Here is a 26,900-nt window from a genome sequence, read left to right on the forward strand (position 1 = left end):
GACCCGAGGCAGCCTGGGAGCGGAAGTGCAGCGCTCGCCGGAAGTTCCGGCATCCCCGGCATCCCCGGCGGACTGAGCGGCGGACAGGGTTTGGCTGGAGCCCGAGCTGCTTGGAGGACTTGGTGGCCATGGAGTTGGGCGAGCTGCTCTACAACAAGTCCGAGTACATCGAGACGGTGCGCGGTGTCCGCACATCGGCGCGTCCCTCTCCCGGCCGGGGTCCCTTGGGGCCGGTGCCCCCCTCTTGTCCCTGCCCCACCCCGGTCCCTGTGGCGTTTATGGGCGTGTATAGGTCTGGCCTTATTTATTCCGTAAATGGCCAGTTTAGGCTTTTTCATTGAATCCCGGTTTCCTCGTGAAGACAAAATGCTTTATAGAAGGCAGGGCAGGTCTCGTCCATCCTAATATTAATTACAGCTCCAGACTTCGGGCTTTTAAAAAGGAACCTGTCGTAATTGATTATTATGTGCTAAAGACTGTTAAGCTCTTTATAGTCAATATATGATGTGTGTAAGTGGCTCAATCAACGTTACTACTCTTATTTTGTTTTTCATTGACTCTCCCAACTCTGTGATACTGGTGAAATCATTACCCTGGGGCTAGGGCTTTAAAATTGGGAGATAGAATTGGGGCTTGAATCCACGTCTCTGGTGCCCCTAGGCCAGTGGTTCTCAACCTTCCTAATGCCGGGACCCTTTAATAGAGTTCCTCATGTTGTGGTGACCCCCAACCATAACATTATTTTTGTTGCTACTTCGTAACTGTAATTTTGCTACTGTTATGAATCATCATGTAAATATCTGATATGCAGGATGTATTTTCATTGTTACAAGTTGAACATAATTAAAGCATAGTGATTAATCACAAAAACAATATGTAATTATATATGTGTTTTCCGATGGCCTTAGGCGACCCCTGTGAAAGGATCTTTCGACCCTCAAAGGAGTCTCGACTCACAGGTTGAGAACCGCTGCACTAAGCTATAGACCTCCCACATCGAAATTCTGCATCTGTTCTTTGAATCCCTCGTTCCCTAGTCCACCCTTGCTTCATTGAAATTCTGGACTCATTCCTTGTAGAATTTCAAGCCTTTCTCTCCAGTGCGAACTTCCTTGACGGAAACCTCTATCTCAAAACCCACGCAGCTTGCCCCCCCTCATTCCCTGCTGTTTCCTTTTAGGCCTCTGGGAACAAAGTTAGTCGCCAGTCGGTGTTGTGCGGAAGTCAGAACATCGTTCTCAATGGCAAGGTAAGCGACAAAGCCACCCCCTGGATGCATACCTTTGCTTTCTTTTCACAAATTATTACATCAGCAGGGCAGATAAAATGTTGCCACATTTCCCATTTATTGCTGTATATTTAAAAATTCTCTCTTTTAATTCTCCAGATTGGATCTATTAAATACAAAAGAGGTTCAATAAAAGGAGGCAACAAAAAGCCTTTTTCCTTTTATGCCAGGAAATGATACAGTGGCACCCACAACTAAAAGTATTACCCAAGATTGAAATACTGGACACAAAACATAAATATGTAACAAAATGTTTTAGTGCAGAAACTAAAGTAATACTAATATATTTATCTGTTTGATAATAATTATTGATTCAGTCCTAACTGAAACACTTAGAATTAATGTGAGAATTTGGAAAAATAGTACAATTTAAGACCAGTTTGTAAATGGAATATGAAAGGCTCAAAATCTTCAGTCTGAATAAATCAAAATGGCAGAGAGATAAATATAAACTTGAAGATAGCCCTAGCCAATTTGGCTCAGTGGAAGGGTCCTGGGTTTGATCTGGTCAAGGGCATGTACCTTGGTTACAGGTTCCTCCCTGACCTGGGCCCTGTCTTTCCCTCTGTTTTCTACTCCCTCAAAAAATTAATGGAAAAATATCTTCAGGGGAGGATTAAAATTTTTTTAAAATAAACTTGAAGATAATATTAGAACATTTAAGAACCATAGAAAATAGCAAGACGCATTTGAGATTAATAAACATTGAAGTCTGTGTCTCCTGCCATCTGGAATACTAAATATTCCTTGAAATGTTACACCTCTAACCTCCAGAGGGAAAATAGTCTATAACTGTAACCAAGAGATCACAAATATTTTTAGTAAAGATAAAATTTGTATGTCCATTAGCGCATCATATCCATTTGAGATTTAATGGAAAGGAAATATAGTTCAGTAAATAGATATAATTAGTAATTATAGACACACTGGTTAGCACAGAAATAGGAAATTCTATTAACTTCATCTTACTCATTTGGAAATCCTTCAGCTAATTATAAAACATTTTCTGTGCTCAGCCCCCGTAGCTCAGTGATTGAACATCGACTTATGAACCAGGAAGTCATGGTTCCATTCCCAGTCAGGGCACGTGCCTGGGTTTCGGGCTCAATCCCCAGTAGCTGTTCTCAGTTTTTTTGGGTATGTATCTAGGACTCGGATTGCTGGGTCATGTGGTAATTCTTTTTTTAAAGATAAACTATTTATTTATTTACTTATTTGAGAGGAAGGGAGCAGGATAGAGAGAGAGAAACATCGATGAAAGAGGAACGTCATTGATCGGCTGCCTTCTGTACACACCTCTACTGGGGATTGAGCCCACAACCTGGGCATGTGTCTTGACCGGGAATCAAACTGGTGACCTCGCCCTAGCTGGTTTGGCTCAGTGGATAGAGAGCATTGGCCTGTGGACTGAAGGGTCCTGGGTTCGATTCCAGTCAAGGGCACATGCCCAAGTTGCAGGCTCGATCCCCAGTAGGGGGTGTGCAGGAGGCAGCCGATCAATGATTCTCTCATCATTGATGTTTATATCGCTCCCTCTCCCTTCCTCTCTGAAATCAATAAAAATATATTTAAAACAAAAACTGGTGACCTCTTGGTTCTTGGGTTGACGCTCAACCTCTGAGCCACACTGGCTGGGCCATGTGGTAATTCTGTGTTTAGTTTTGTGACTTTGTAACTATTTTCCAAAAGGGCTGACCCATTTTACATTTCCACCACAATGCAATAGAGTACCAGTTTCTTCACATCTTCACTAACACTTGTAATTTTTCGTTATTTGGATGTGGGTATGAATGGTATCTCATTGTAGTTCTTGATTTGCATTTCCCTAATAACTAGTGATGATGAACATCTTTTAATGTGCTTATTGGCCATTTGTATATCTTCTTTGGGAAATATCTATTCAGTACTTTGCCCATTTAAAAATTGTGTTGTCTTTTTGTTGTTGGGTTATAGGAGTTCTTTATATATTCTGCATATTAAGTCTTTATCAGATATATGATTGCAAATAAATCCTACCATTCTGAGATTATCTTTTCACTTTCTTTTTTGCAGTTTATTGATTTTTAGAGAGAGAGGAAGGAAAAGGGAGAGAGAAATATCAATGTGAGAGTGCAATATTGATCAGCTGCCTATTGGAGATTGAATCCACAACCTAGGCAAGTGCCCTTGACAGGGAATTGAACCAGCAACCTCCTGGTGCACAGGACGATGCCCAACCAACTGAGCCACACTGGCCAGGGCTCTTTTCACTTTCTTGATGATGCTCTTTGATGCACAAAAGTTTTTAATTATGATGAAGTCAAATTTATCTATTTTTTTTTTTCTTTTGCTCAAGGTTTTGCTATCATATCTAAGAATCCCATACCCAAGATCACAAGATTTACTCTTATATTTTTTTCTAATAGTTTTTTGGTTTTAGCACTTGTGTTTAGGTTGTTGATGCATTTTTTTTTTTTTGGTTTGTTTTGTTGTTAATTCTCACCCTAGAATATTTCTTCCATTAATTTTTAAAGAGAGTGGAAGGGAGGGGGAGAGACAGAGAGACATTGATGTGAGAGAGACACATCTATTGGTTGCCTCCCCCTTGCTCCTACTGGGGCTGAGGATGAAGCCTGCAACCGAGGTACGTGCCCTTCACAAGAATTGAACCTGGGACCTTTCAGTCCAAGGGACAACACTGTAATCACTGAGAAAAATGAGCTAGGGCTCAGTGATGCATTTTGAATTAATTTTTGATATAGGGGGTCCTAATTCATTCTTTTGGAATGTGGAAATCCAGTTGTCTGAGTGCCATTTTGGTCTTGGCATCATGTTAGAAAATCAATTGGCCGTAGATGCATGGTTTCTTTGTTGACTCTCAGTTTTGCTCCATTGGTTGATATGTCTGTTCTATGTCAATACCATACTGTTTTGGTTGTTGTGGCTTTGCAGTAATTTTGTAATCAGAAAGTATGAGTCCTCCAACTTTGTCCTTTTTCAAGATTGTTTTGGTTGTTTGGCCCATCTGTTTCTTTTTAAAAAGATGTTTTATTTGGCACACACAGAGAGTAATATGTAATATGTTGTTATAAAGTATAAAAATTAAATAGATACCAGGAACCCACCATCCAAATGCAGAACTGTAACATGTAATACAGTGCTACCTTTGTCTTCCTCTCCCATTCCTTACTTCTGCCTCCTTCCAAGAGGAAATTACTATCTTGAACTTTGTCTTACAGAAATTCTTTATTTTATTTATTTGTTTATTTTTTAAATATGTTTTCAATGATTTTACAGAGAGAGGAAAGGAGAGGGAGAGGGAGAGAGAAATAGAAACATCGACGAGAGAGAAACATCAATCAGCTGCCTCCTGTATGCTCCCCACCGGAGATCGAGCCGTAACTTGGGCATGTAATTGAACCAGCAACCCCTTAATGCATAGTTCAGTGCTCAAACACTGAGTCACACCAGCCGGGCTAAATTCTTTATTTAAAAAAAATGTTTTACCACAAACATATGCATCCCTAAGTAATACAGGGTGTCCCAAAAAATGTATACACATTTTGAATAATTATAAAGGCAGTATTTATTAAAATACATTTTATTTTCAATATGCAATAGAATCAGCTGTTACAATGTGTATACATTTTTTTGGGACACCTATATAAATTGTTTAGCATTACTTGGTTTTCTGTGACTTTTTAAACATATAATTATAATAATGACAATAGAAAACATTTAATATGACACTGTTGTTTCTAAGATTCATGTGGTTTGTGCATTTTCACTGCTGGGTACAATTCCATTTTTTCCCCTCACTTGTTGGTGGATAACTAGTTATTTTGTTTCCAATTTTGCTATTATGAACAATCCATGTATGTTTCTAGCTCTTGTCCCTTTGCGAACTTTGACACTTCTGTTTTTCTGAGCCTTTATATCAGGTGTCACAGCACCTGCAGTAGACAGGGATAAAATGAGTAAAAAGACTGGGTGTCGCTGGCTCAGTGGTTGAGCATTGACCTATGAACCAGGAGGTCATGGTTCAATTCCCGTCAGGGCACAAGCTCAAGTTGCAGGCTCCATCCCTGGTGGAGGGTGTGCAGGAGGCAGCCGATCAATGATTCTCTCTCATCATTGATGATTCTATCTCTCCCTCTCCCTTCCTCTCTGAAATAAATCAATACACACACACATATAAAGACTGGGTGTAAACAGTAGTGTTGTGGGGCCTGGTGACTTGGGACAATACATGTCCTAGTTAAACCCAAGCTGATTGTTTCAAGTGAGAAAATACGCTTATATTTCCAGAGCTTCTGATTTTCCCAAAAGAAATTGAAATCTGGATTTTTAAAAATGCAAAATGTTCCACTTTTCAAGTAATAGCAGTTAATTTAAATGATAAAAAATGTTGTCTGGGCGACACAAAACAGGTTTCCGGGTGCTATCCTTGGGCCTCCAACTTCCACCTCTGCCTTTTCCCTTGTTGAGTGCAGTGAACTCTGCTTTAGTACCATTTCTTCCCTGTAAGGGTCTTATAGGCACCTCCTTTCATTTTAACACACTGTTGCCTCTATTTTGAATCACTTCTCTTCTTCAGTTGCACTCTTTTATATATATATATATTTACATATACAAATATATATATTTATATATTTGTTTTACATATTTTATTGATTTTTTAGTGAGAGGAAGGGAGATGTGCCCGCAACCAAGGTACATGCCCTTGACCAGAATTGAACCTGGGACCCTTCAGTCCCCAGGCTGACGCTCTATCCACTGAGCCAAACCGGTTAGGGCTATTATGGAACTTTTAAGACAAAAGTAGAGAGACCCTATAATAAATTCACCAGCTTCTACAATTAGCGATATTCTGACATTATCATTTCCCAAACATATTTTTTTTTCTTTCTTTTTTTTTTTTTTTTAAAATATATTTTATTGATTTTTTACAGAGCGGAAGGGAGAGAGATAGAGAGTTAGAAACATCGATGAGAGAGAAACATCGATCAGCTGCCTCCTGCACATCTCCTACTGGGGATGTGCCCGCAACCCAGGTACATGCCCTTGACCGGAATCGAACCTGGGACCTTTCAGTCCGCAGGCCGACGCTCTATCCACTGAGCCAAACCGGTTCCGGCCCCAAACATATTTTGACTGGGATGGGGAGCTGACCTGTAGTATTTTAAAGCATCGTAGTATTTCACCCATAAATACTTTGAATATGTATCATTCATATTTAAAGACTTTAAATAGTATAATATCCTTATAATTTTTTTCAAAAACACAGTAATTTCCTAATATCTAATCCTCAGTCCACGGTCAGTCTTTCTAATATCTTAAGATGTCTTTTTACATTTGGTTTCTTTAAAACAGGATCCAAACAAGGTCAAGTACACACTGTGTTTGGTTACTATGTCTCTTAAGTTTCTAATTTGTCACTGTTCTTTTTCTCTACCCCCTTCCAACCCCTTCTTTTCCCCATGCCATTTCCCCCCCCTCACCTGAGGATATTTTAGAGAGCAGAAGGGAGGGAGAGAGAGGGAGAGGGAGAGGGAGAGGGAGAGGGAGAGGGAGAGGGAGAGGGAGAGGGAGAGGGAGAGAGGGAAAGAAAGAAAGAAAGAAAGAAAGAAGAAGGGAAGGGAAGGGAAGGGAAGGGAAGGGAAGGGAAGGGAAGGGAAGGGAAGGGAAGGGAAGGGAAGGGAAGGGAAGGGAAGGGAAGGGAAGGGAAGGGAAGGGAAGGGAAGGGAAGGGAAGGGAAGGGAAGGGAAGGGAAGGGAAGGGAAGGGAAGGGAAGGGAAGGGAAGGGAAGGGAAGGGAAGGGAAGGGAAGGGAAGGGAAGGGAAGGGAAGGGAAGGGAAGGGAAGGGAAGGGAAGGGAAGGGAAGGGAAGGGAAGGGAAGGGAAGGGAAGGGAAGGGAAGGGAAGGGAAGGGAAGGGAAGGGAAGGGAAGGGAAGGGAAGGGAAGGGAAGGGAAGGGAAGGGAAGGGAAGGGAAGGGAAGGGAAGGGAAGGGAAGGGAAGGGAAGGGAAGGGAAGGGAAGGGAAGGGAAGGGAAGGGAAGGGAAGGGAAGGGAAGGGAAGGGAAGGGAAGGGAAGGGAAGGGAAGGGAAGGGAAGGGAAGGGAAGGGAAGGGAAGGGAAGGGAAGGGAAGGGAAGGGAAGGGAAGGGAAGGGAAGGGAAGGGAAGGGAAGGGAAGGGAAGGGAAGGGAAGGGAAGGGAAGGGAAGGGAAGGGAAGGGAAGGGAAGGGAAGGGAAGGGAAGGGAAGGGAAGGGAAGGGAAGGGAAGGGAAGGGAAGGGAAGGGAAGGGAAGGGAAGGGAAGGGAAGGGAAGGGAAGGGAAGGGAAGGGAAGGGAAGGGAAGGGAAGGGAAGGGAAGGGAAGGGAAGGGAAGGGAAGGGAAGGGAAGGGAAGGGAAGGGAAGGGAAGGGAAGGGAAGGGAAGGGAAGGGAAGGGAAGGGAAGGGAAGGGAAGGGAAGGGAAGGGAAGGGAAGGGAAGGGAAGGGAAGGGAAGGGAAGGGAAGGGAAGGGAAGGGAAGGGAAGGGAAGGGAAGGGAAGGGAAGGGAAGGGAAGGGAAGGGAAGGGAAGGGAAGGGAAGGGAAGGGAAGGGAAGGGAAGGGAAGGGAAGGGAAGGGAAGGGAAGGGAAGGGAAGGGAAGGGAAGGGAAGGGAAGGGAAGGGAAGGGAGAAAAAAAAGAAAGATAGATGTGAGACATCAATTGGTTGCCTTCCCAGATGCACCCCAACTGGGCTAGGGATGGAACCTGCAACATAGGTATGTGCCCTTGACCAGGAATTGAACCTGTGACTCTTCGGTATGGGGGCTGACGCTCTAACCAGGGAGCAACACCGGCCAGGGCTCCCCATGCCATCTTATATTGAGGAAATTGGATCACTCTTCTGTAGAATTTCCAATCTTCTGAATTTAACTGTTTGTATTTACATTGCCCCCTCCTCCCTGTAAATTGGTAGTTAGATCTACCAATTTGGTGGTTAGCAAACTCATTAGTCAACAGAGCCAAATATCAACAGTACAACGATTGAAATTTCTTTTGAGAGCCAAATTTTTAAAACTTAAACTATATAGGTGGGTACATTGTTATTAACTTAATTAGGGTGCTCCTAAGGCTTAGGAAGAGCCACACTTAAGGGGCCAAAGAGCCGCGTGTGGCCCGCGAGCCGCAGCTTGCCGACCACGGATCTAGAGGCTTGGTCAGATTCCTGTACTTCTAGTTTATTGCTTTTCCTCAGCCCAGCTATTAACTTAGATAAGGCTCATTATCTCTTTTTACCTTCATCCACTGTAGTCATCTAAGGGTTATTTTCCCTACAGTGAGGAGTTTTCCCTCCTCCATTCAGATTCTAGACTTCTTCAAGAGTAATATTTCTAAAATGAACATTCACTTGTTCCAATTGTCGGCTAATATCTTCATTGATTCCTTATTTCCTCTAGGAAAAAAGTCCAAGTTTCTATGCTCAGCATATGTAATTCCTCATGATCTGGTGCCTTGTTTACTTTTCCAGCTGCAATCCCAGCCATATACACTTTTTTTAACCCCATTCATTTATTTATTCAACAGACATTTCAAGAATACCTACTCTTTACCAAGTATGGGGCATTAGTTCCCCCAAATTTCTGGTTTGTGTTATTCAACCCCTCTGGGCAATCTCTGGGGAAGCCTGCAGAGTAGCACTTAATCTGAGTCCAGACATTGGGAGAGCTACCAGAACCACACTGAGTCCCCCTCTGGGAGCATGAAGTTGGAGGTAGTTGTGCTACCAGATAAGGCAAAGTCAGGAGCCGCCAGGACTCTTGTTGAGCAAGCAGCCATGGCGTGGCTGTGAGTAAATCCAAGGAGGTGCATAAACTAGGTCTACTCCAGGTGTTCCCAGTAAATGTTTGTTCATTCAGGGAGGCCTAGTCAAAGGCTGTTCTGGGGAAAGCTGTGATAAAAGGGGAACATCTTCAGCTAGAAGCAGTTGTGAGGTTTTTTTTTTTTTTTTTTTTTAATTAAATCTTTATTGTTCAGATTATTACATTTGTTCCTCTTTTTTTCACCTCCATAACTCCCCTCCTCCCAGTTCCCGCCCCACCCTCCGCCCTCACTCCCCACCCACTGTCCTCATCCATAGGTGCACGATTTTTGTCCAGTCTCTTCCCACATCTCCCACACCCCTTTCCCCCCCCAAGAATAGTCAGTCCATTCCCTTTCTAGGTCCCTGATTCTATTATAATCAACAGTTCATTCTGTTCATCAGATTATTTATTCACTTGATTCTTAGATTCACTTGTTGATAGATGCATATTTGTTGTTCATAATTTGTATCTTTAGCTTTTTCTTCCTCTTCCTCTTCTTAAAGGATACCTTTCAGCATTTCATATAATCCTGGTTTGGTGGTGATGAACTCCTTTAGCTTTTCCTTATCTGTGAAGCTCTTTATCTGACCTTCAATTCTGAATGATAGCTTTGCTGGATAAAGTAATCTTGGTTGTAGGTTCTTGGTATTCATCACTTTGAATATTTCTTGCCACTCCCTTCTGGCCTGCAAAGTTTCTGTTGAGAAATCAGCTGACAATCGTATGGGTATTCCCTTGTAGGTAACTGAGTTTCTTTCTCTTGCTGTTTTTAAGATTCTCTCTTTATCTTTTGCTCTTGGCATTTTAATTATGATGTGTCTTGGTGTGGTCCTCTTTGGATTCCTTTTGTTTGGGGTTCTCCGCGCTTCTTGGACCTGTAAGTCCATTTCTTTCACCAGGTGGGGGAAGTTTTCTGTCATTATTTCTTCAAATAGGTTTTCAATATCTTGCTCTCTCTCATCTTCTGGCACCCCTATAATTCTGATGTTGGTACGCTTGAAGCTGTCCCAGAGGCTCCTTACACTATCCTCGCATTTTTGGATTCTTTTTTCATTTTGCTTTTCCAGTTGGATGTTTTTTGCTTCCTCGCATTTCAAATCATTGACTTGATTCTTGCGCTCCTCTGGTCTGCTGTCGGGCGTCTGTATAATATTCGTTATTTCAGTCCGTGTATGCTTAATTTCTAGTTGGTTCCCCAATATAAGATCGAGGGTCTTATTAGTTTTTGTGTAGAGCTCATTAAGTTTATCGGCAGCTTCTAAACAGTTCTTGAGAGACCTTAAAAGTGTGGTTCTGAACTCTATTTCTTCCATTGACAATTTTGTCCTGTTTCTTTGTCTCCGCATTTTGTTATGCTTCCTTGGTGCACCCCCTAGTGGTCTTTGTTCGCAGTCTTATAGTTAAATCTTGATTGTTGTAGCTAATTCCAGGGAGGGTTTGACCTCCAGGCCAAGTGGCTATGAGAATCAGCTGTGTCAGCAGTGAGAGAACTTCTGTCCTCTAGGGAGGTGCTAATCTAGCCTTTGCCTGAGGCTATCCGGCAAATGCCTCTGTGCAGGGCTTGGGCGGGGCGGGTCGCACAGGATCAACAGGGTGGGCCGGAGAGAGCAGTTATGGCGGGTCTCAGTCCTGTCCCCAGGGGCTCTGCCTCTCTGAGTCCCAGCACCCGCTGCAAAGCTCGGAGAGAAAGCTGCACTCGCTCTGACCGAAGCCAGACAGGCCCGCTTCTCCTGTTTGAGTCTGGGTCCCTAAAGACTCGCCTGTATCTGGAGCTCCGAGTCTGCGACTCCCTCCCGATTGAAAACGCCAACCGCCGCCAGCCCGCTCCGCGCACTCCGCACCTCAGAATTTGACTTCAGCACTGCGCCTCCTCTGAGTGTCCGTGTGCGTTTCTCTTTCCTCCTAGTTGTAGGACTTCCACTCAGCCAGCGTTCCTGTGGTTCTGGGTGATGTCCCTTCCGTTTTTTGGTTTCACTTTTGAAGTAGTTGTTCAAGGCAGCAAACTCCGGCGTTAACCTATGCCGCCATCTTGGTTCTCCAGATTAACTCAGTTGTGAGGTTTTTTGCACACATTCAGATATGTATAAAACAATAAAAATTGCATTTTTTTAAGTTCTGTTTTTTTTGTTTTATTGCTTAAAGTATTACAAAGGGTATTACATATGTGTCCTTTTTTTTCCCCCACCCTTGACAATCCCCTGGCCTCCCCTAACCCCCAGTGTCTTATGTCCATTGGTTATGCTTATATGCATGCATACAAGTCCTTCAGTTGATCAAAAATTGCATTTTGTTATGTATTTATTAAAGACAATCACTTACTGCCCAACTGGCGTGTCTCAGTGGTTGAGCGTCAACCTATGAACCAGGAGATCATAGTTTGATTCCCAATCAGAGCACGTGCCCAGGTTGTGGGCTTGATCCCCAGTAGGGGGCGTGCAGGAGCAGCTGATCAATGATTCTCTCTCATCATTGATGTTTCTATCTCTCCCTATCCCTTCCTCTCTCAAATCAATAAAAGTATTTTTTTAAATAAAAAAGACAATCACTTATAGTTTATAAAAAATATTGGCCTGATCTACACAAAAATTTCCTGATAGTGGTAATTAAAAACTGCTATTCTTACCACCCTTGTTTCCACACCAATATTCATTCTAATCTTGAAGTGTAATACAATAAGACTGAAGACCAAACACTTTAGGTCCCGGTCAAGATAATAAAATACTCTTAAGTCTTTTGGGTCCTTGGATTGATTGACATGAATAAGGGAACCAATATTTTAAAATATATTTTAAAATTTATTTCGGAGAGGAAGGGAGAGGGAGAGAGGGATAGAAACATCAATGATGGGAGAGAGTCATTGATTGGTTGCTTTCTGCATGCCCCCCATGGTGGATTGAACCTGCAACCCAGGCAGGTGCCCTGACCAGGAATCAAACCATGATCTCCTGGTTCATAGGTCGATGCTCAACCACTGAGCCATGCTGGCTAGGCAACAAAACCAATTTTTGATATGAAAGAATTGTGTTCATCTCCAATAATGAATTCAAGCTCCTGCCAGCCCACTCGGTTGCGGGAGGCCACAACATCATTCTCTTTGGTAATTTCACTGTCAGCAATTCTCTTCAGTTCCTCCCTCACACTTTATGTACATAAGCCTCTTTTCTGATCATGACATTTTTGTAATTGCTGTCATTGGCATATCTCAATTTCCCATTGAGCTGAACTTACCCTTGTGACGCACGCATGTAATAATGCAGATAAAAGTCACTGTCCATGGCTCAAAAAAAGGCCACAGAGACGGAACTTTAATAGCAAACCATGCAGTCAGTGTTATAAGGGCAATTCTCTTACAAGTTTAAAAAAAATTAGTAATTCCCTGATATCATCTAATCCTCAGTCCACGTTTAGTCTTTCCTGTATTTCAAGATATTTTTTTGCAATTGGTTTGTTCAAATCAGGCTCCAAAGAAGGTCTTAATCTTACAAGTTATACCTTTAAGTAGAACATTAGACTCAGACGATCAAGCATGTCAAACTTGTGGCCAAACTCGTTATTTAAACGCAGCGTGCACCATGAGTTTGCCATGCTTGCAGTAGATCACACCACAATTCTCAGTCAGGGTCTTGTTACCTGCTCTTTTTGTTATTATGTTTTCATCTATGTTGATAATTTTTAAGTGTGCTTTGTTTTATAGACCATTGTGATGAATGACTGTATTATCCGAGGGGATCTGGCAAATGTAAGAGTTGGACGTCATTGTGTTGTGAAAAGTCGGAGTGTCATAAGGCCACCGTTCAAGAAATTCAGCAAAGGGTATGTAACTTAATTATCTTGTTTCAGTCTTGGGCAAGCTGCTGCTAATGGTGGTGTTCTCCATGTGTTGATTGTGGTGCAAGGAATGGGTCTATGCTGTTGTTGGAGATGCTGAGTAAGAATTCTGGTGGTGGTCATCCTAGTCTAGTTGATGGTTGGTCGGTTGGTTGTCAGAAACAGAATCCACTTAATCTGGCAAAAGCAAAGGGGGTTCTTATTAAACAGACACAGGCATATTTGATGGAACCTAAGGGTAGAAAAAGGGGCCGAGCCTTATGAGGAACTAGAACCCCAAAGTAGTCACCTTGCCAGAATCAAGACAATATTCTGTATATCTAGTATCTCTGTCTCCAAAATGATACTTTGTATTGATCTGTACTCTCTGCACTTCCGTTTCCCTCCCCTCTTCCTCGGATTGTCTTTCCCCTTTCCTCCTGGAGCTGGCTTTGCTACTGCAGCCCCTCCTTTATATCATTTCTCCATTCAGACTTCCAGCAGATACCAACTAGAGATCTTAGGTCTTATTTAAAGTTCATGGGAGAGGGGATTGATTGGCTCAGTATGAGTTAACTGTTCACCCCTGGTCTAATAGCTGTGACCTGAGGGCAGGTCAACTCAGGTCCGCTGATCTCACAGTAGGAATAAGGAGTGTCCAAGAAGGACATGGACAGGGCAGGAAAACTGGCCACTCTACCCACATGGTGGCATTCTCTTTGTTTCCCTTCTCCTTAGCTAATTTATTCTCCTGGTTCCTACATGTGACATCTCCATTTCATCCAGTAATTCAGCAAGCATTTATTGAATACTTTCCTTATGCCAGTCACTAAGTTCTAAGCAGGGCATATAAAGATGGATAAAATAGCATTCCTGCCTCAAGGTTTTGTGTGTGTGTGTGTGTGTGTGTGTGTGTGTGTGTGTGTGTATGTGTGTATGTATGTTTAGAGAGAGAGAGGAAGAGAGAGAGAGAGAAACATTGATTTGTTGTTCCATGTAGTTATGTATTCATTGGTTGATTCTTGTATATGCCCTGACTAGGGATTGAACCCATAACCTTGGCGTATCAGGATGATACTCTAACCAACTGAGCTACCTGGCGAAGGCCTACCTCAAGGTTCTTCAAACCTAGTGGTAGAAATCTATATATATAAAAGGTTAAGTGTCCATCCGTCTGACCAGTAGCTATGATGCGCACTGACCAACAGGGGGCAGACACTCTACGCAGAAGCTGCCATGACATGCACTGGCCATTTAAAAATACATGGCACCACGGACCTGGCGCTGACAAACCAACACTCGGCTTCCCCCAAGTGGGACACAGGCCCTGCCACCACCTGGGAGCGACACCCCACCAAATCGCAGCCAACACTGCCAAGACCCCATGGTGCAAAATGCGGCCCACAGCCCCGGTGCCCCAGCCCAGAAAAAGTCGCTGTGGGCACCGGGTAATGACGTCATGTAGCAACACCCGGCTTCCTCTCCCTAGTGACTAGCCTCCTTGCAGTTTCTTCAGCCAAGGAACACGACTTGCTTTATAGCCAGGTGCACACATTTTACACTGTAACCAAATGTCTGTGATGCGTTTTCACATGCCTCATCTCATTTGATCCTCACAGAAGTCCTGGAGCAGGTAGCTAGGAGACTCCATGGAATCCTATTTTCTTTTCATTAGCCAGAAAACGGAGATTTAGAAAGCTTAGAAACTTGACCCGACTGAAAAGAAGTAAGAAATGGTGGAACTTGAAAACGACTTCAGGTTTTCTCACTGTGCAGAATATAGTCAAACACTGCTGCAGTTAAATATTTTACCATTTGTTCTCCCTGTGTGATCTACAATAATGATCTGCTTTGTGTTGATATTTACTGCTGTGTTGCTGACAATTACCTGAAAGAGAAGTTGGGGTGCTTCACTGGGCTGGAAAAAGTTTAGCTACATCAGAGAGCAGGTCTAAGGAAGTTTATTATATATGAGTGTGTGTATATATATGTGTGTGTGTGTGTGTGTATGGCTAAGTTCACTCCCGCATGCGTGATACATATAAAGCTCTCACTGGCACCAATTGCACATGTGTGTTTCGATTTGTCATTGTCGATCATGAATTTGGTTGACACTCCTATTATAGAGAAAGGGCGAATAGCAATATTAAAATATTTCTTCTAATTAATTTCCTCTCAATGTGCATGAATCCATGCACCAGGACACTAGTATTTACATAAACACATAGCTATTATATAATGTGATCACTACTATGTAATGTGATAGTCCTGTCACATGGGTCTGAACAAAGTAAGGTGGGAACAGGGAAGAGAGCAGCTAACTCAGACTAACTTTAATTCCTAGGAGTGAATCATGCAGGGATAATCCTGCATCTCCCATAATGATGTTGGGCTCCAGGCTTTCCAAGATATATGGGGATTGGAGTAGGGAGTCACTCTAAAACATTCACAAGAAATTATTCGCTCATTATCTCAGAAGGCTATTGGGGGAAACCAGAAAACCTTGTGGTAGGTACCCTTTTGTGATTTTGTGTAGTGGCCGATACTCTGCTAGAGGTGTTGACTCCAGTTCCTGCTAAAAGCATTACTGGGCTAGATATGGTCCAAGGAAAGCATTGAGAACGAACATTGCAGTGCTTATCCTTGCCATTGTCATCCCAACTCCTCGCACAGAGTGTGGCATATTGTAGAGTTTGTTGGTGAGTGGAGAGATGTGTAAATAAGAATGGTCCACGTGAGAAATATAGAAATATGAAAGTATAAATAGCAACAATACCTGAACAGGAGGTGATAGGGATTTTGTCCCACGCATATGCATGTCCCAGAACCTGATAATGGAATACAGTTTGGAATTTTTAACTTAAGATTAAAGAACTAATGGTACTGCTGTAAACTATGATGAGATCAGGGACTTTATTGCCGCACAAGGTATACAGACTAAAAATGTGAATTCAGGAAAATTTAAAGAGTATTTAAATTTGCCATTGCTTTCTAAATATATATATATATAGTTGCCATCTCTGACAAAATAACTCGTGACAGAATAGAACTCAGGGCTGGAAAGAGCCAATGAGCATCCACCTACTTTATGTTCATTCCAGTCCAAATATTTTCCATCCGAAGGTACTGAAATTACTTGTAAATATGACCACAAAAGCACTGTCCGGGACACTGTAGGAGACCTGGAGAATGAGAGCAGTTAGAGCCCTCAGAAAGCCTACTGACACCTACTCCCATCCAAGTCCTGGCTTATCTGTGTTACTTTCAATTAAACTTTTACCGAAGCTCCATTCCTTGTTATATTCTCACATGTCATGGTAGTTTTCCTCTGTAGCATTTCCTCAGTTGTAACTAATTACTTGCTGTATAATCACTTATTTAATTTCGTTTCTTCTCTTTATTGTATGTGCCTTGTGGGCAGGGTTGCATTTTTTATCTTTGCCATTGTATCCCCAATTCCTAGCATAGAGTCTGACATATAGTAGGCACTCAACAAAATGAAGGACTATATCCATTTTCAGATTGTTGGGTGCTAGCATTTATATCCCACAAACCTGATGTCAGTCCCTGGCATATTACAGAGCAGACTAGAGGCCCGATGCACAAAATTCATGCAAGGGGCTCAGCCCTCGCAGCCCAGGCTTCATCCGGAAGGTCGTTCGGCTATTTGATCTAATTAGCATATTAGCTCTTTATTATATAGGATTATTAAAAATGTGATCTGTGAACCTTTTCAAAGGAAGCAGGAATGAGCACACAGGCACTCATTTTTATTTGGTGCCAGTGCCTTTAGCTTAGAATATCTTGCCCCTTCTGCCTTGCTGTTTTCTTGCTCTAATATTTCTGATATTGAGCTAGTAGGAAAATTTATATAGAATATAGTGGTATAAAGTTTGAAATTTAAATTTGCCATCTCTGACAAAATACTGGGGAAATTATAGAATTTCTCTAGCCTGAGGATTCCTTCCTTGCTAGGAACAGTTTTAATAAGACAAGATGATGAACTTGAGATTAGTATCTATAGTTTTATAAGCCTTGACCAGAAATACCTCACCTTGACCTTTGTTCGTCTTTTTTCCCTATAGGGTTGCATTCTTCCCTTTACATATTGGGGACCACGTTTTTATTGAGGAAGATTGTGTGGTCAACGCGGCTCAGATTGGCTCTTACGTTCATGTTGGCAAGAACTGTGTGATTGTGAGTATGGTGACTTGGTGACTAAGCAGCCTCACTGCCCTCTGGCTCCTGTCCCTCCCATCAGTGGCCTCTGCTTCTGTGGCCAGACAAGGCAGAAGTAGCTTCTGGTCTGCTGGCATTATTACTGCATTTGGAGCTCTTTCCTAGGCATTCACGATCATGGCTGATCTTTATTGAACCTCTTCCCTGTGATGTTAAAGACGTTCCTTTAATTTTTTCATTTACTCCTCACAATCATCCAAGGGTGTTGTAGGTGCTGCTGTTATCCCTGTTTGCAGTAAGACTGAAGATCTTAGATACTATAGGGTTGATGAGGCTATTAAGTAGAGCTGGGATTTGAATCCAGGTGGTATGAATGGTCATGCTGCTATATGTCCTACCTGTTGCCTTACCTCAGGGATCTTACTGTCTGGTGGGGTGAGGGGTGAGTGAAGGGTGAGGTAAAACTGGCTCATAGACGAGAGGAGGATGGGCATTTCGGTTAAGAGGCTGGCATGTGTAAGGCTCAGAGTCACCACAGGACATGACTTCAGGGGAACTGCAGGTAGTTGAGGGTGCATGGGAGCACCTTGCTCAGCGGAACCGTAGGATCTGGTCCCAGGAGACTTGGCGTCAGTTTGTTTGGTCCCACTCGGGTTTCTTGGCATTTCACAGATGGGGAGCTTGATTTCAGGCAGGATTTATAAGAATGTTAATGATCAGAGCCAAACTGTTTAGGGAAAATGTTTCCTCCACTTTAAATTTGTACTTCAGACCAGATTCTAGGAAAAGCCAATACTTTTTCATATTTTTAAATGGCTGCTCCTAATAATACCGAGCTGGCTCTCCGCTCTGGATGAGACTGATCCTGGAGTATCAGAAAACTCGTAACAGCTGTGCAGTTAACGTTCCAGGAGCCACAGGCACCGTGCAGGGGAGAAGCCCTTGCTGCGAGGAGCATTCCAACCTGACCTGTTACTCAGAATCAGGGACGTGGTTGTTTTGCTAGGTATGTTCCTCCAGAGTGCTTAGCGTTAGAGACCTGGCCTGCTGTGGAAGGAAGGGGGCAGATAGTGAAATCCAGCCTGTCCCACGTCCCGTTGACAGAAGCTGGCTTTCCAAGCCTCAGCTGGGTTTCCTGGTATGTCCTGTGGCCAAGAAGACCTCAGCGTAGCAGCTTAGTCCTTCAGCCTGTCCTTTAGCCCTGCAGCAGACATTTGAAAGGTTCATGGCCAGATGCTAGTCCCAGGCCTGGGGAAGTCTAGTCCCGTTGTCAGGTGCACTGCTTCGCGGGTCACTTTTCAGTGTATCAAGTGACTGTCATTTCACAGTCATTGTTCAGTAGTGGTAGCACTGTCCTCGTTTGCTGAACCTTTACAGATTCTCAAGTAATGTGAGAATCTTTTAAAAGAGTCTGGCTTGTCTCCTGACACACAGGTCCTTCCTATAGCATCCACGTGAAGTTTTAGGTATTAAATCAAAATTGCCCGGATGCCAGCGGGAAAAGTCCAACAGGCAGTATTAACAGGCACTGTTGTGCTGTGAGCTGTGCATTTACCACTCTGATCCTGACAGCATCCCTGCAGGTTGGTTTTATGTCCTATTTCACAGATGACACAAAGGCTCAGAGATGCTGAATAACTTGCATCAGGAGATAGAGGTAGCTTAATGCTAGCAGCATGCACTTCTTAACCCCTTCAGGAAAATTCTCCAGGAAAGAAAAAGAAGTAGTTTTAGATGTTAGCCTTCTCCACTATTGCCAATTCATTATGCCTAAGAAGTACCTACATTTTTTTTTTTTAATTTTGCTGATATCTAATTGATCTTTTTACCCAGAAAGCTCTGAAATCAAAATGAACATCATTTCTCTGAGTGGGCAGAATGGTCAACCAGTGGACAAAGCAGGCTGGTGGTACACAGAAGATCCGTGTTCCTCTTGTTTTGTTTTGTTACATCTCTCTCTCTTATATATATATGTGTGTGTGTGTGTGTATATATATATTGATTGATTGATTGATTGATTGATTTCAGAGAGTAAGAGAGAGGGAGATAGAAACATCAATGATGAGAGAGAATCATCAATCGGCTGCCTCCTGAACGCCCTTTACTAGGGGTCAAGTCCATACCCGCGCATGTGCCCTTGATCAGAATCGAACCCGGGACCCTTTAGTCCACAGGCCGATGCTCTATCCACTGAGCCAAACCAGCCAGGGCCCTTGTTCTTCTTTGTCAGGGCCCACTGTGCACAGATCTCTGTATGTGAATGTATCGTGCCTTACATAGCACGTTCTCTTGTCTGTTATTCAGGGCTCCATGTGCTTAGTCTGAGTTATTAGGAGCTAAGATAGCACCTTGGAGTCATTGGGAAATTATGAGGGAGCTGGTCACCAGCTGGATTTTGAAATTGCCAATATCAGGGAGTTCATGGAAGAGAACTTTGCAAGGAGGATGAATAGCTGCAGTAATGACTTGCTTCTGAGCTAAAGATGTTGCCAAGTATTGCCAAAACTATTGTCCACAAAGCTAGAGACAACTTAGTAGACACTTAAGAAATTCGGACCTTAGAAATATAAGTGCGTTAGAGGTAAAAAAAAAAGTTCATTTGGCAATCTATCTGTTAATTCTTGAAAAAGTATCCGATTTGGGTATATTTGGGTATTTAATAATGGGGAAAATTTGGTCACAACTAAATGAAAGTATCTTTCATATTCTTTGGTAATTCACACAGTGAATTATAGGCCCTGGTGATGTAAACATAAGTTGGTACAGAACAAAACTTATAGCAAGTAGCCTGAGGCGCACCTCTAAACTGTTTTCAGAGCCTCTCCTTACCCTTAACCCATGGAACAGATAGCTCTCCCAGACGTCTTCTCTTACCCTCAGAATGCCATGGGTGATGGCAATGGAAAATTGGTGGCCGTGGATAAAGTCAGACATAAGGCTCAGCCTACACCTTCAAACAGATGAATGGACTAATACGATCATTAGTGTAGAAGTGGATTCTAATTTCCTGCATAAGTGGCTCTAGGACTTCGAGTGAAGAAGTGAGAATCAGACTCCTTCCCTTTTCTGTTTTTCTGTGCGAGCCTCTCGGTCAGGGTCTTTCCTCATGAAAACAAGATAGCGCTCCTGTTTCTGTCCCATCCTTTGGAAACTTCGTTGAGAAGAGCTTTTCCCCCCAGTGCTCCCAGCAGAATCCTGATGTTGAGATTCATCAGACTGGTTTTTGGCTCAAATGCCAATTCTCTAGACCAGCGGTTGCCAACCGGTGATCCGTGGACCACTGGTGGTCCGTGAGGTCCGACAGGTTGGTGACCACTGCTCTAGACCAGTCTCTGTGGCCAGCTTGGGGTTTAGAGTGTGGGATGGAAATGGAAGCACATGGGCTGAGCTGGGCATAGGGGTAGTTCCCAACAGAAATACAGGTTCTGTTACCAGAGGAAAGGGGAACAGAGGTTGAGCAAGCAAAACAGATGTCCACTAAATTAAAAAAAGAAAAAAAAATTAAACAGAACTCTTAGAAGACTGAATGTCATATAGTCTGTCATGCTTAAGATAACCTGGATTGTCCCCAGCATATAACCTCCAGCTGAAATGTGCTCCCCCCCACCCCCACCACACACACACACACACACACACACACACACACACTCTCACACTCACACTCACACTCACACTTATATTCCTACCTCCTCTTGCTTGTCAGGTACCATCTGAAGCAGGGAACTGTGGCCAAGCCTCTTGTCACTATCCCTGGCTATTGTAAGATATCACAGATGAAGAAAATATAAAATAGCCATCCATGTTTATTCGTATTTCCTGATCTATTTCCTGTTAATAATATTGTAATTTCAGGGGCGCCGGTGTGTGTTGAAAGACTGCTGCAAAATTCTTGACAACACAGTACTACCCCCAGAAACGGTGGTCCCACCATTCACTGTCTTCTCAGGCTGCCCAGGTAACCGTCAGTACTGATTATGAAAACTCGTTGATTTTTCTTCACAAAAGCCATGCAGGCAATTTCTGTCTCTGACAGTATGTTAGTCTAGCTGACTTAAAAATTATTCTAGTACGAAGTACGTGAGAATGCTGTTTACAATATTACAGGTATCCTTTTAAATGCTTAGTTGGATAAGGACATTCTCATGGGTCAGAAGTAAAGAGGAAACGGAGTGGACACTGGGAGCACGCTTCAGTTGACGCTGTCTTCAGAAAGGAGTGGCTGAGGGTGGATACTGTGTGGGGAAGAGAGAGAGCCTTGCATCCACACATGGCAGAGGGCCTCTTGGAGGGTTTCCCTCAATAAAAGTTGATGTAGAGCAAGTCTGTCACCAGCACAGGAAGAACAGAGAGAGGCATGTCTCTCTTGGCCTGGGCGGCTACATGGGAAAAGGAAGTCTCTCCAGAGAATTCTAACTACGGCCTTATGCGCACATTGGTTGGTGATTTGAACTTACACTTCCTGCCCTGCCCAGGAATGTCCAAATTGAAAAGTGAACATACAGCATGGTCTAATACCAGTGACAACTCTAGACAGCTGAGAGAAGTAACTGCGTCCCCTCTCAACCTTGCCTGACAATGCTCGTAGGTAAAAACCCTCTTGAGATAAGAGTTCCTGATTACACAGCATGTGAGGAAACAAGTAATACATGCTTGTTTTAGAAAGTACCTTTAGAAAGCTTGGAAAACACTGAAATCAAAGGAAAATGGAACCTCATATTTCCCCCACCCTACGCATCATTTCTTTTTTTAATATATATATAATTGATTTCAGAGGGGAAGGAAGAGGGAAAGATAGAAACATCAATGATGAGAGAGAATCATTGATCGGCTGCCTCCTGCATGCCCTGCACTGGGAATCAATCCCGCAATCCAGACATGTGTGCTTGATGGAATCGAACCCGGGACCCTTCAGTCTGCAGGCTGACACTCTGTCCACTGAGCCAAACTGGCCAGGGCAACAGTTATGTCTTATGCATGTTTACATAATTGAAATTCTATGCCGTATACACAGGCACATCACAAATTCATAGATGGATATCTGCTAGTGGGTGGCTTAATTGTTTTTCCAGTTTAAACAGTCTCATTACTCAGATATTGAATATGAGTTTCAAAGATGGACAACATCGTCCACCCAGATTCTTTGGGGTGGAAATTGGCCATTCTGTTATTTCATGCGTCTCTGCTTTTGCAGAGGAGGAGGAGACATCTTTAGTAATTCTCCCCATATAGGGTTCCACTGAGAAAAAGTCTCATTGATCTCAGCCAGTGCTAGGTCAGATTGTCAGATAAACATCTCATCTGAGGTGAGAAGTACATTGTGCCCTGGCCGGGTGGCTCAGTTGGTTGGAGTGTTGTCCCATACACCAAAAGGTTGTGGGTTTGATTCCCAGTCAGGACACATTCCTAGGTTGTGGATTCAATCTCCATTCTGGGCGTGTACAGGAGGCAACTGATAAGTGTTTGTTTCTCACATTGATGTTTTATTTCCTCTTCTCTTCTCTTCTCTTCTCTTCTCTTCTCTTCTCTTCTCTTCTCTTCTCTCACCCTGTTTCCTTCCCTTCCTCTCTCTTAAAAAGAAAAAAAAAGGAAGTACATTGCTAGAGAAATCTCCTAATGTCTTTTAACTTATTGAAGGTCCTTAAACCAACTTAGGGCTGATGGCAGAAGTCAAGGAGGGCTCCACACCATGAATCTGAGTCATGGAACAAATTGAGAGGCAAATCATACATACAGAAAGAGTCTGGGTCAGGAACCAAGAACTCAGAGGCCCCCAGGCCAGGCAGATTATGCAAATAATTGAATAGCCCATCTTATTGCTGCTCGGCCTTTTGGCTAAGGTCAAGTGTAATAGCCCATCGTAGCTGGTTACGAACACAAGTGCCAGTTTTCCTGAAACCCTATGTCTCTTATTAAAGATGGAGATTGCCAACAGAGCATTTAGATGGTTAGCATTTGTGAAACAACATAAAACGAACATGGGAAGTATCTTATCACAATGCCTCTTTCCTGGATATTCTTCAGTCTGAGACCCATCTTTTATCTCCCTACATATAGCACATTTCTGTCCGGCTCTGACCCATATTTTGTCTGGTGCATGTTGGATTCATTCCATTGTATGACTAGCAGGGCAGTTTCTTACCTCAAGAATGCTCACCCTGACTTGCCCAGGAGGTGTCACACCAGAATCCAAGGGATGGACCAGTCCATGTCTGGAACAACCTCTGATGTAGTCAGAGTTGCCTTAACTTCAGATCATGCAATAATGTGCTAAGCTCTTTTACTTGGAATAGATTTCTCCGTTTTATTTATTTATTTCCTCACACATAAACATTCTTATCATCTAGAAGGTGGTCAGTGGAAGTATTCTGTTAGCACCAAAGATGGAAAACCTAGAATTTTGACTAAAGAAAAGGCTCCCTAGGGGTTTAAACGGGGACTCAGAGCTGCAGGCCTTCCTGGCTCTCCATGGTGATCAGGTCTTTCTTTCCCCAGGACTCTTCTCGGGGGAGCTTCCAGAATGTACCCAGGAGCTGATGATTGACGTCACCAAGAGCTACTACCAGAAGTTTTTGCCCCTGACTCAGGTCTAATGTGTCTGTCTCATGTTGAATTCGCTTGAGCTCTAAGATGAACTTGGGGACAAAGTGAGCCAGTCAGCATCTACAAAGAGCTCTTATGTCTTTGACACCTTCTACCCATCCTTTTTTATTGTTGTTGGGTTTTCTGTTTAATTCTTCTGAATTTCTCAATCATCCTCGGCTCTGAGCTCTTAAGACTTTAATAATAGACCATCTGGAGGAGTTGTCTCCAAAAGTTCTGCTTAAACCGTACCTATTAACAGTCACTTCATACCATTATCTGTGGGACACAGACTCACCTGTTCGTAGCACTCCCACTCGGTCCTGTGGATGGCTGGGTACTGCTGAGACAGGCTGCAGAGCAGGCACTCTGTCCAGCATGGCAGTCATGAAGCCAGTGTGCTGCTGTGGCCATGAATTCCCCGCTGTGAGACCCATCACATGGGTCGCTCCCAGCTTTCCTATCACTAACACATTTGGCCAGTTGCTGCAATTGCTCGTAATCGTGAAGAAGAAGTGTTTGTGGCTTTTCAGGGCCCCGATTCCTATTGGCTACTGAAACATAAAAGGAGGGGTGGTTAATATTTCTCTGCTTTCCCAAATGACCTGAACTGTCATTTTTGGAAAAAAAATTTTTTTATTGATTTCAGAGAGGAAGAGAGAGGGAGATAGAGATAGAAACATCAATGATGAGAGATAATCATTGATCGGTTGCCTCCTGCACGCCCCCCACTGGGGATCGAGCCTGCAACGGGGCATGTGCCCTTGACTGGAATCAAACCCGGGACCCTTCAGTCCGCAGGCCGATGCTCTATCCACTGAGCCAAACCGGCTAGGGTCTGAACTGTCATTTTAACCAAGGGTGACTAAGAAAAGACTTTCTAGCATTCTGTTGTAGGGCCATTGGCTTTCACTAGGAGGACCCTCAGCACCCAGATTTGATTTTTGCGAAGTCCCAGGTTTGAGTCTCATGTGGATGGACTGGCCAGGCAGCCATCCTTGCCTCAGGGTATTTGGGGGTAGCAGTATATGCCTTATTTCACTGAAGACATGACATTTGTGACAATTGTTCCCTGGCCTGGAACCATTTGACCCACCCTGTATTTGCTGTAAACCTTACAATTCAGACCAAAATACCCGCATACACAGGGGCCTCTTAAAGTCTCTCTGTGACAGAGTCCCAAGCAGTCAGGGAAGTCGCCAGTGCCATTCTTATTGTCTCCTGGGTAATAGTGCAACCCTCCCTAGATCTGCTCTGACCTCTTGGTTTAGAAGGAGGATGAGAAGTGAAGGCCTGGGAATGTTGGCCTTGCTTAGTGCTCTGATTCTTCTGTGAGGGTGGAACAGTTCAGCTGTGGAGTTAAGGTCTAGCAGGTGCTGTAGTGATTCAATATCCGGCTGTGGGGCTGGTAGCTGTATGTAATTGTCTCTCCTCATTCAATGTAAAACTGCTTTCTGCTTTGTCTTTTTTTTATGTTTGTACATTAAAAGATTGACAACCAAACAACTCATTTGAAGGTGATCACTCTTGCCCTCCAACGATATGGCTACCTCTATTCTTCGAGCACTTTGCTTTCTGCTGGGAGGCTTGCTGCTCACACCGACCCTGTAAAGTGGATGTTCCTCTCACTTTACAGATGAGACTATTAGGTAACTTGGTCCAATACAAGGAGTGGCTGGCTCAGGAGCCACAGCACTGTCTGTCTGGCTCTAGAGCCCAGGCTCTTCAGAAGGGACAAGCTTGCCCTTGGAGCACACCTGCTGTGCCGCCTGTCTGTACCAGCCGCTTGTGATAATTGCACGTTTTTTCATCATACCCTGGCCTCTCCTCCAGCTCCCTTCTCCTTTTGTGCCACAAAATGGTACATCTTAGAGTTGGCAGAATATAACCTGTTGCTCACTAGAGAAATCTTCCAGGGCATGTCCAACAGATTTCCATCCCGCCTGTTTTTGGATAGTTTACCACTTTATGCAACTAACTGTCCATTTTCTTGTGTAATTTTTTCCAGCTTTATTGAAATATAACAGCCATAATTTTTTGACTTCCATTTTGTTGGGGAACAATGCAAACTAAGAGAAAGTGGGAAGAGGGTTGAGTCTTTTAAAACAAAAACAATTTAAAAATCTTTAACTTAAGTATATGATTCCAGAAGTCCAGTCCAGTTAGGAAAGAAGGGCCATGTAATGAAGTAGGTCTTCTCACTCCAGAATCCCAGAGGCCACCACTCTGGGGAGTCTCTGGTCTCTCCTGGCAGAGGCAGCCTGTATCTGCACAAGCAGGTGTGTATGTGTGCACACACCGGCCCCTCCATGATCATACAAATGCGATCACACATGAGCTGTGCTGTTCTGCACCTCACTGCTTTGAATCAACAATCTACTTTAGAAATTGCTCCATATTGGCATGTACTAGTGATTAAAATAGCAATTGCTAACACAGAGTGTTTACTACATACCAGGTACTCTACTGAGTTCTTTACATTTGTTAATTCCTCTCATCTCCACAGCCACCATGAGGTCGGTGCACTTTTTCTCCCCAAGGAACAGAGGTTAAGTCCAGTGCCCAGATCTATGCAGCTCATGCGACAGTGAACCTGGGCATTCTGTCTCTATAGTCCGTACTTCTAGTTACTGTGCTGGAATCCTTCCCAGTTACACCTTTCATTGCCCCAGATGTGCCATCTGGCTGTACAGAAAGCTGAGAAAACCAGTGTTTTGGTTTGTCAGGCAGGCAAGAGAAGGGGGATTGGGAATGGGTTTGGGGTGAACCATCTAACGATATCTGCCACAGGCAGGAAGCCTAGTGTCTCCTCTGAGAAGATAGTCTCCTTACATTGTGCCCTGCTGTCTTGTAGCTACACCTGTGGTCTGAGTAGTTAAATGCGAGCAGGTGTTTTAGGAGCATTATCTTGCTTTCAGTCATTAATAGTGTCTGAAAATTCTGTACTATACGGTTGGCACTCCCTGGGAATGTACAACTAGTTGAAATAAAAATCCAATTGGAACCACTTTGTTATCAGTGACAAATCTAGCTTGAGCCAGTTTAAGCAAAAAAAAAGGGGGGGGGGGGGATTTTATTGTCTTACCCAACAAATCCTGGAAAAAACCTGCTTGGGAGGCAATGAGATATGAGCCTTGGGGAGTTACTCAGTCTCTGTCCTGAGCTGTACAATGGGAATCCCAGTGGCACCCCACAGGGTTGGTGCAGATGAAATG

At 43.4% G+C, this 26,900-nt stretch overlaps 1 protein-coding gene across 2 annotated transcripts; it reads left to right on the forward strand.

Annotated features, from left to right (window-relative positions):
• The first annotated feature begins 18 nt into the window (after nt 1-18).
• On the forward strand, nt 19-26,137 carry DCTN5 (dynactin subunit 5). 2 transcript variants are annotated; one of them, XM_059692096.1, is made up of 7 exons: nt 110-176; nt 1,181-1,249; nt 3,341-3,911; nt 12,815-12,933; nt 17,013-17,124; nt 20,959-21,061; nt 23,599-26,137. In XM_059692096.1, the coding sequence occupies exons 3-7, from the start codon at nt 3,894-3,896 to the stop codon at nt 23,694-23,696; spliced, it is 450 nt and encodes a 149-aa protein (XP_059548079.1). In that variant the 5' UTR covers nt 110-176; nt 1,181-1,249; nt 3,341-3,893; the 3' UTR covers nt 23,697-26,137. The 2 variants fall into 2 exon arrangements, with proteins under 2 accessions (XP_059548078.1, XP_059548079.1); XM_059692095.1 differs by lacking the exon at nt 3,341-3,911 and having other exon boundaries at nt 19-176.
• Nucleotides 26,138-26,900: the final 763 nt, after the last annotated feature.

The sequence above is a fragment of the Myotis daubentonii genome, chromosome 4, assembly GCF_963259705.1.
Source record: "Myotis daubentonii chromosome 4, mMyoDau2.1, whole genome shotgun sequence".
NCBI classification, from domain to species: Eukaryota; Metazoa; Chordata; class Mammalia; order Chiroptera; family Vespertilionidae; genus Myotis; species Myotis daubentonii.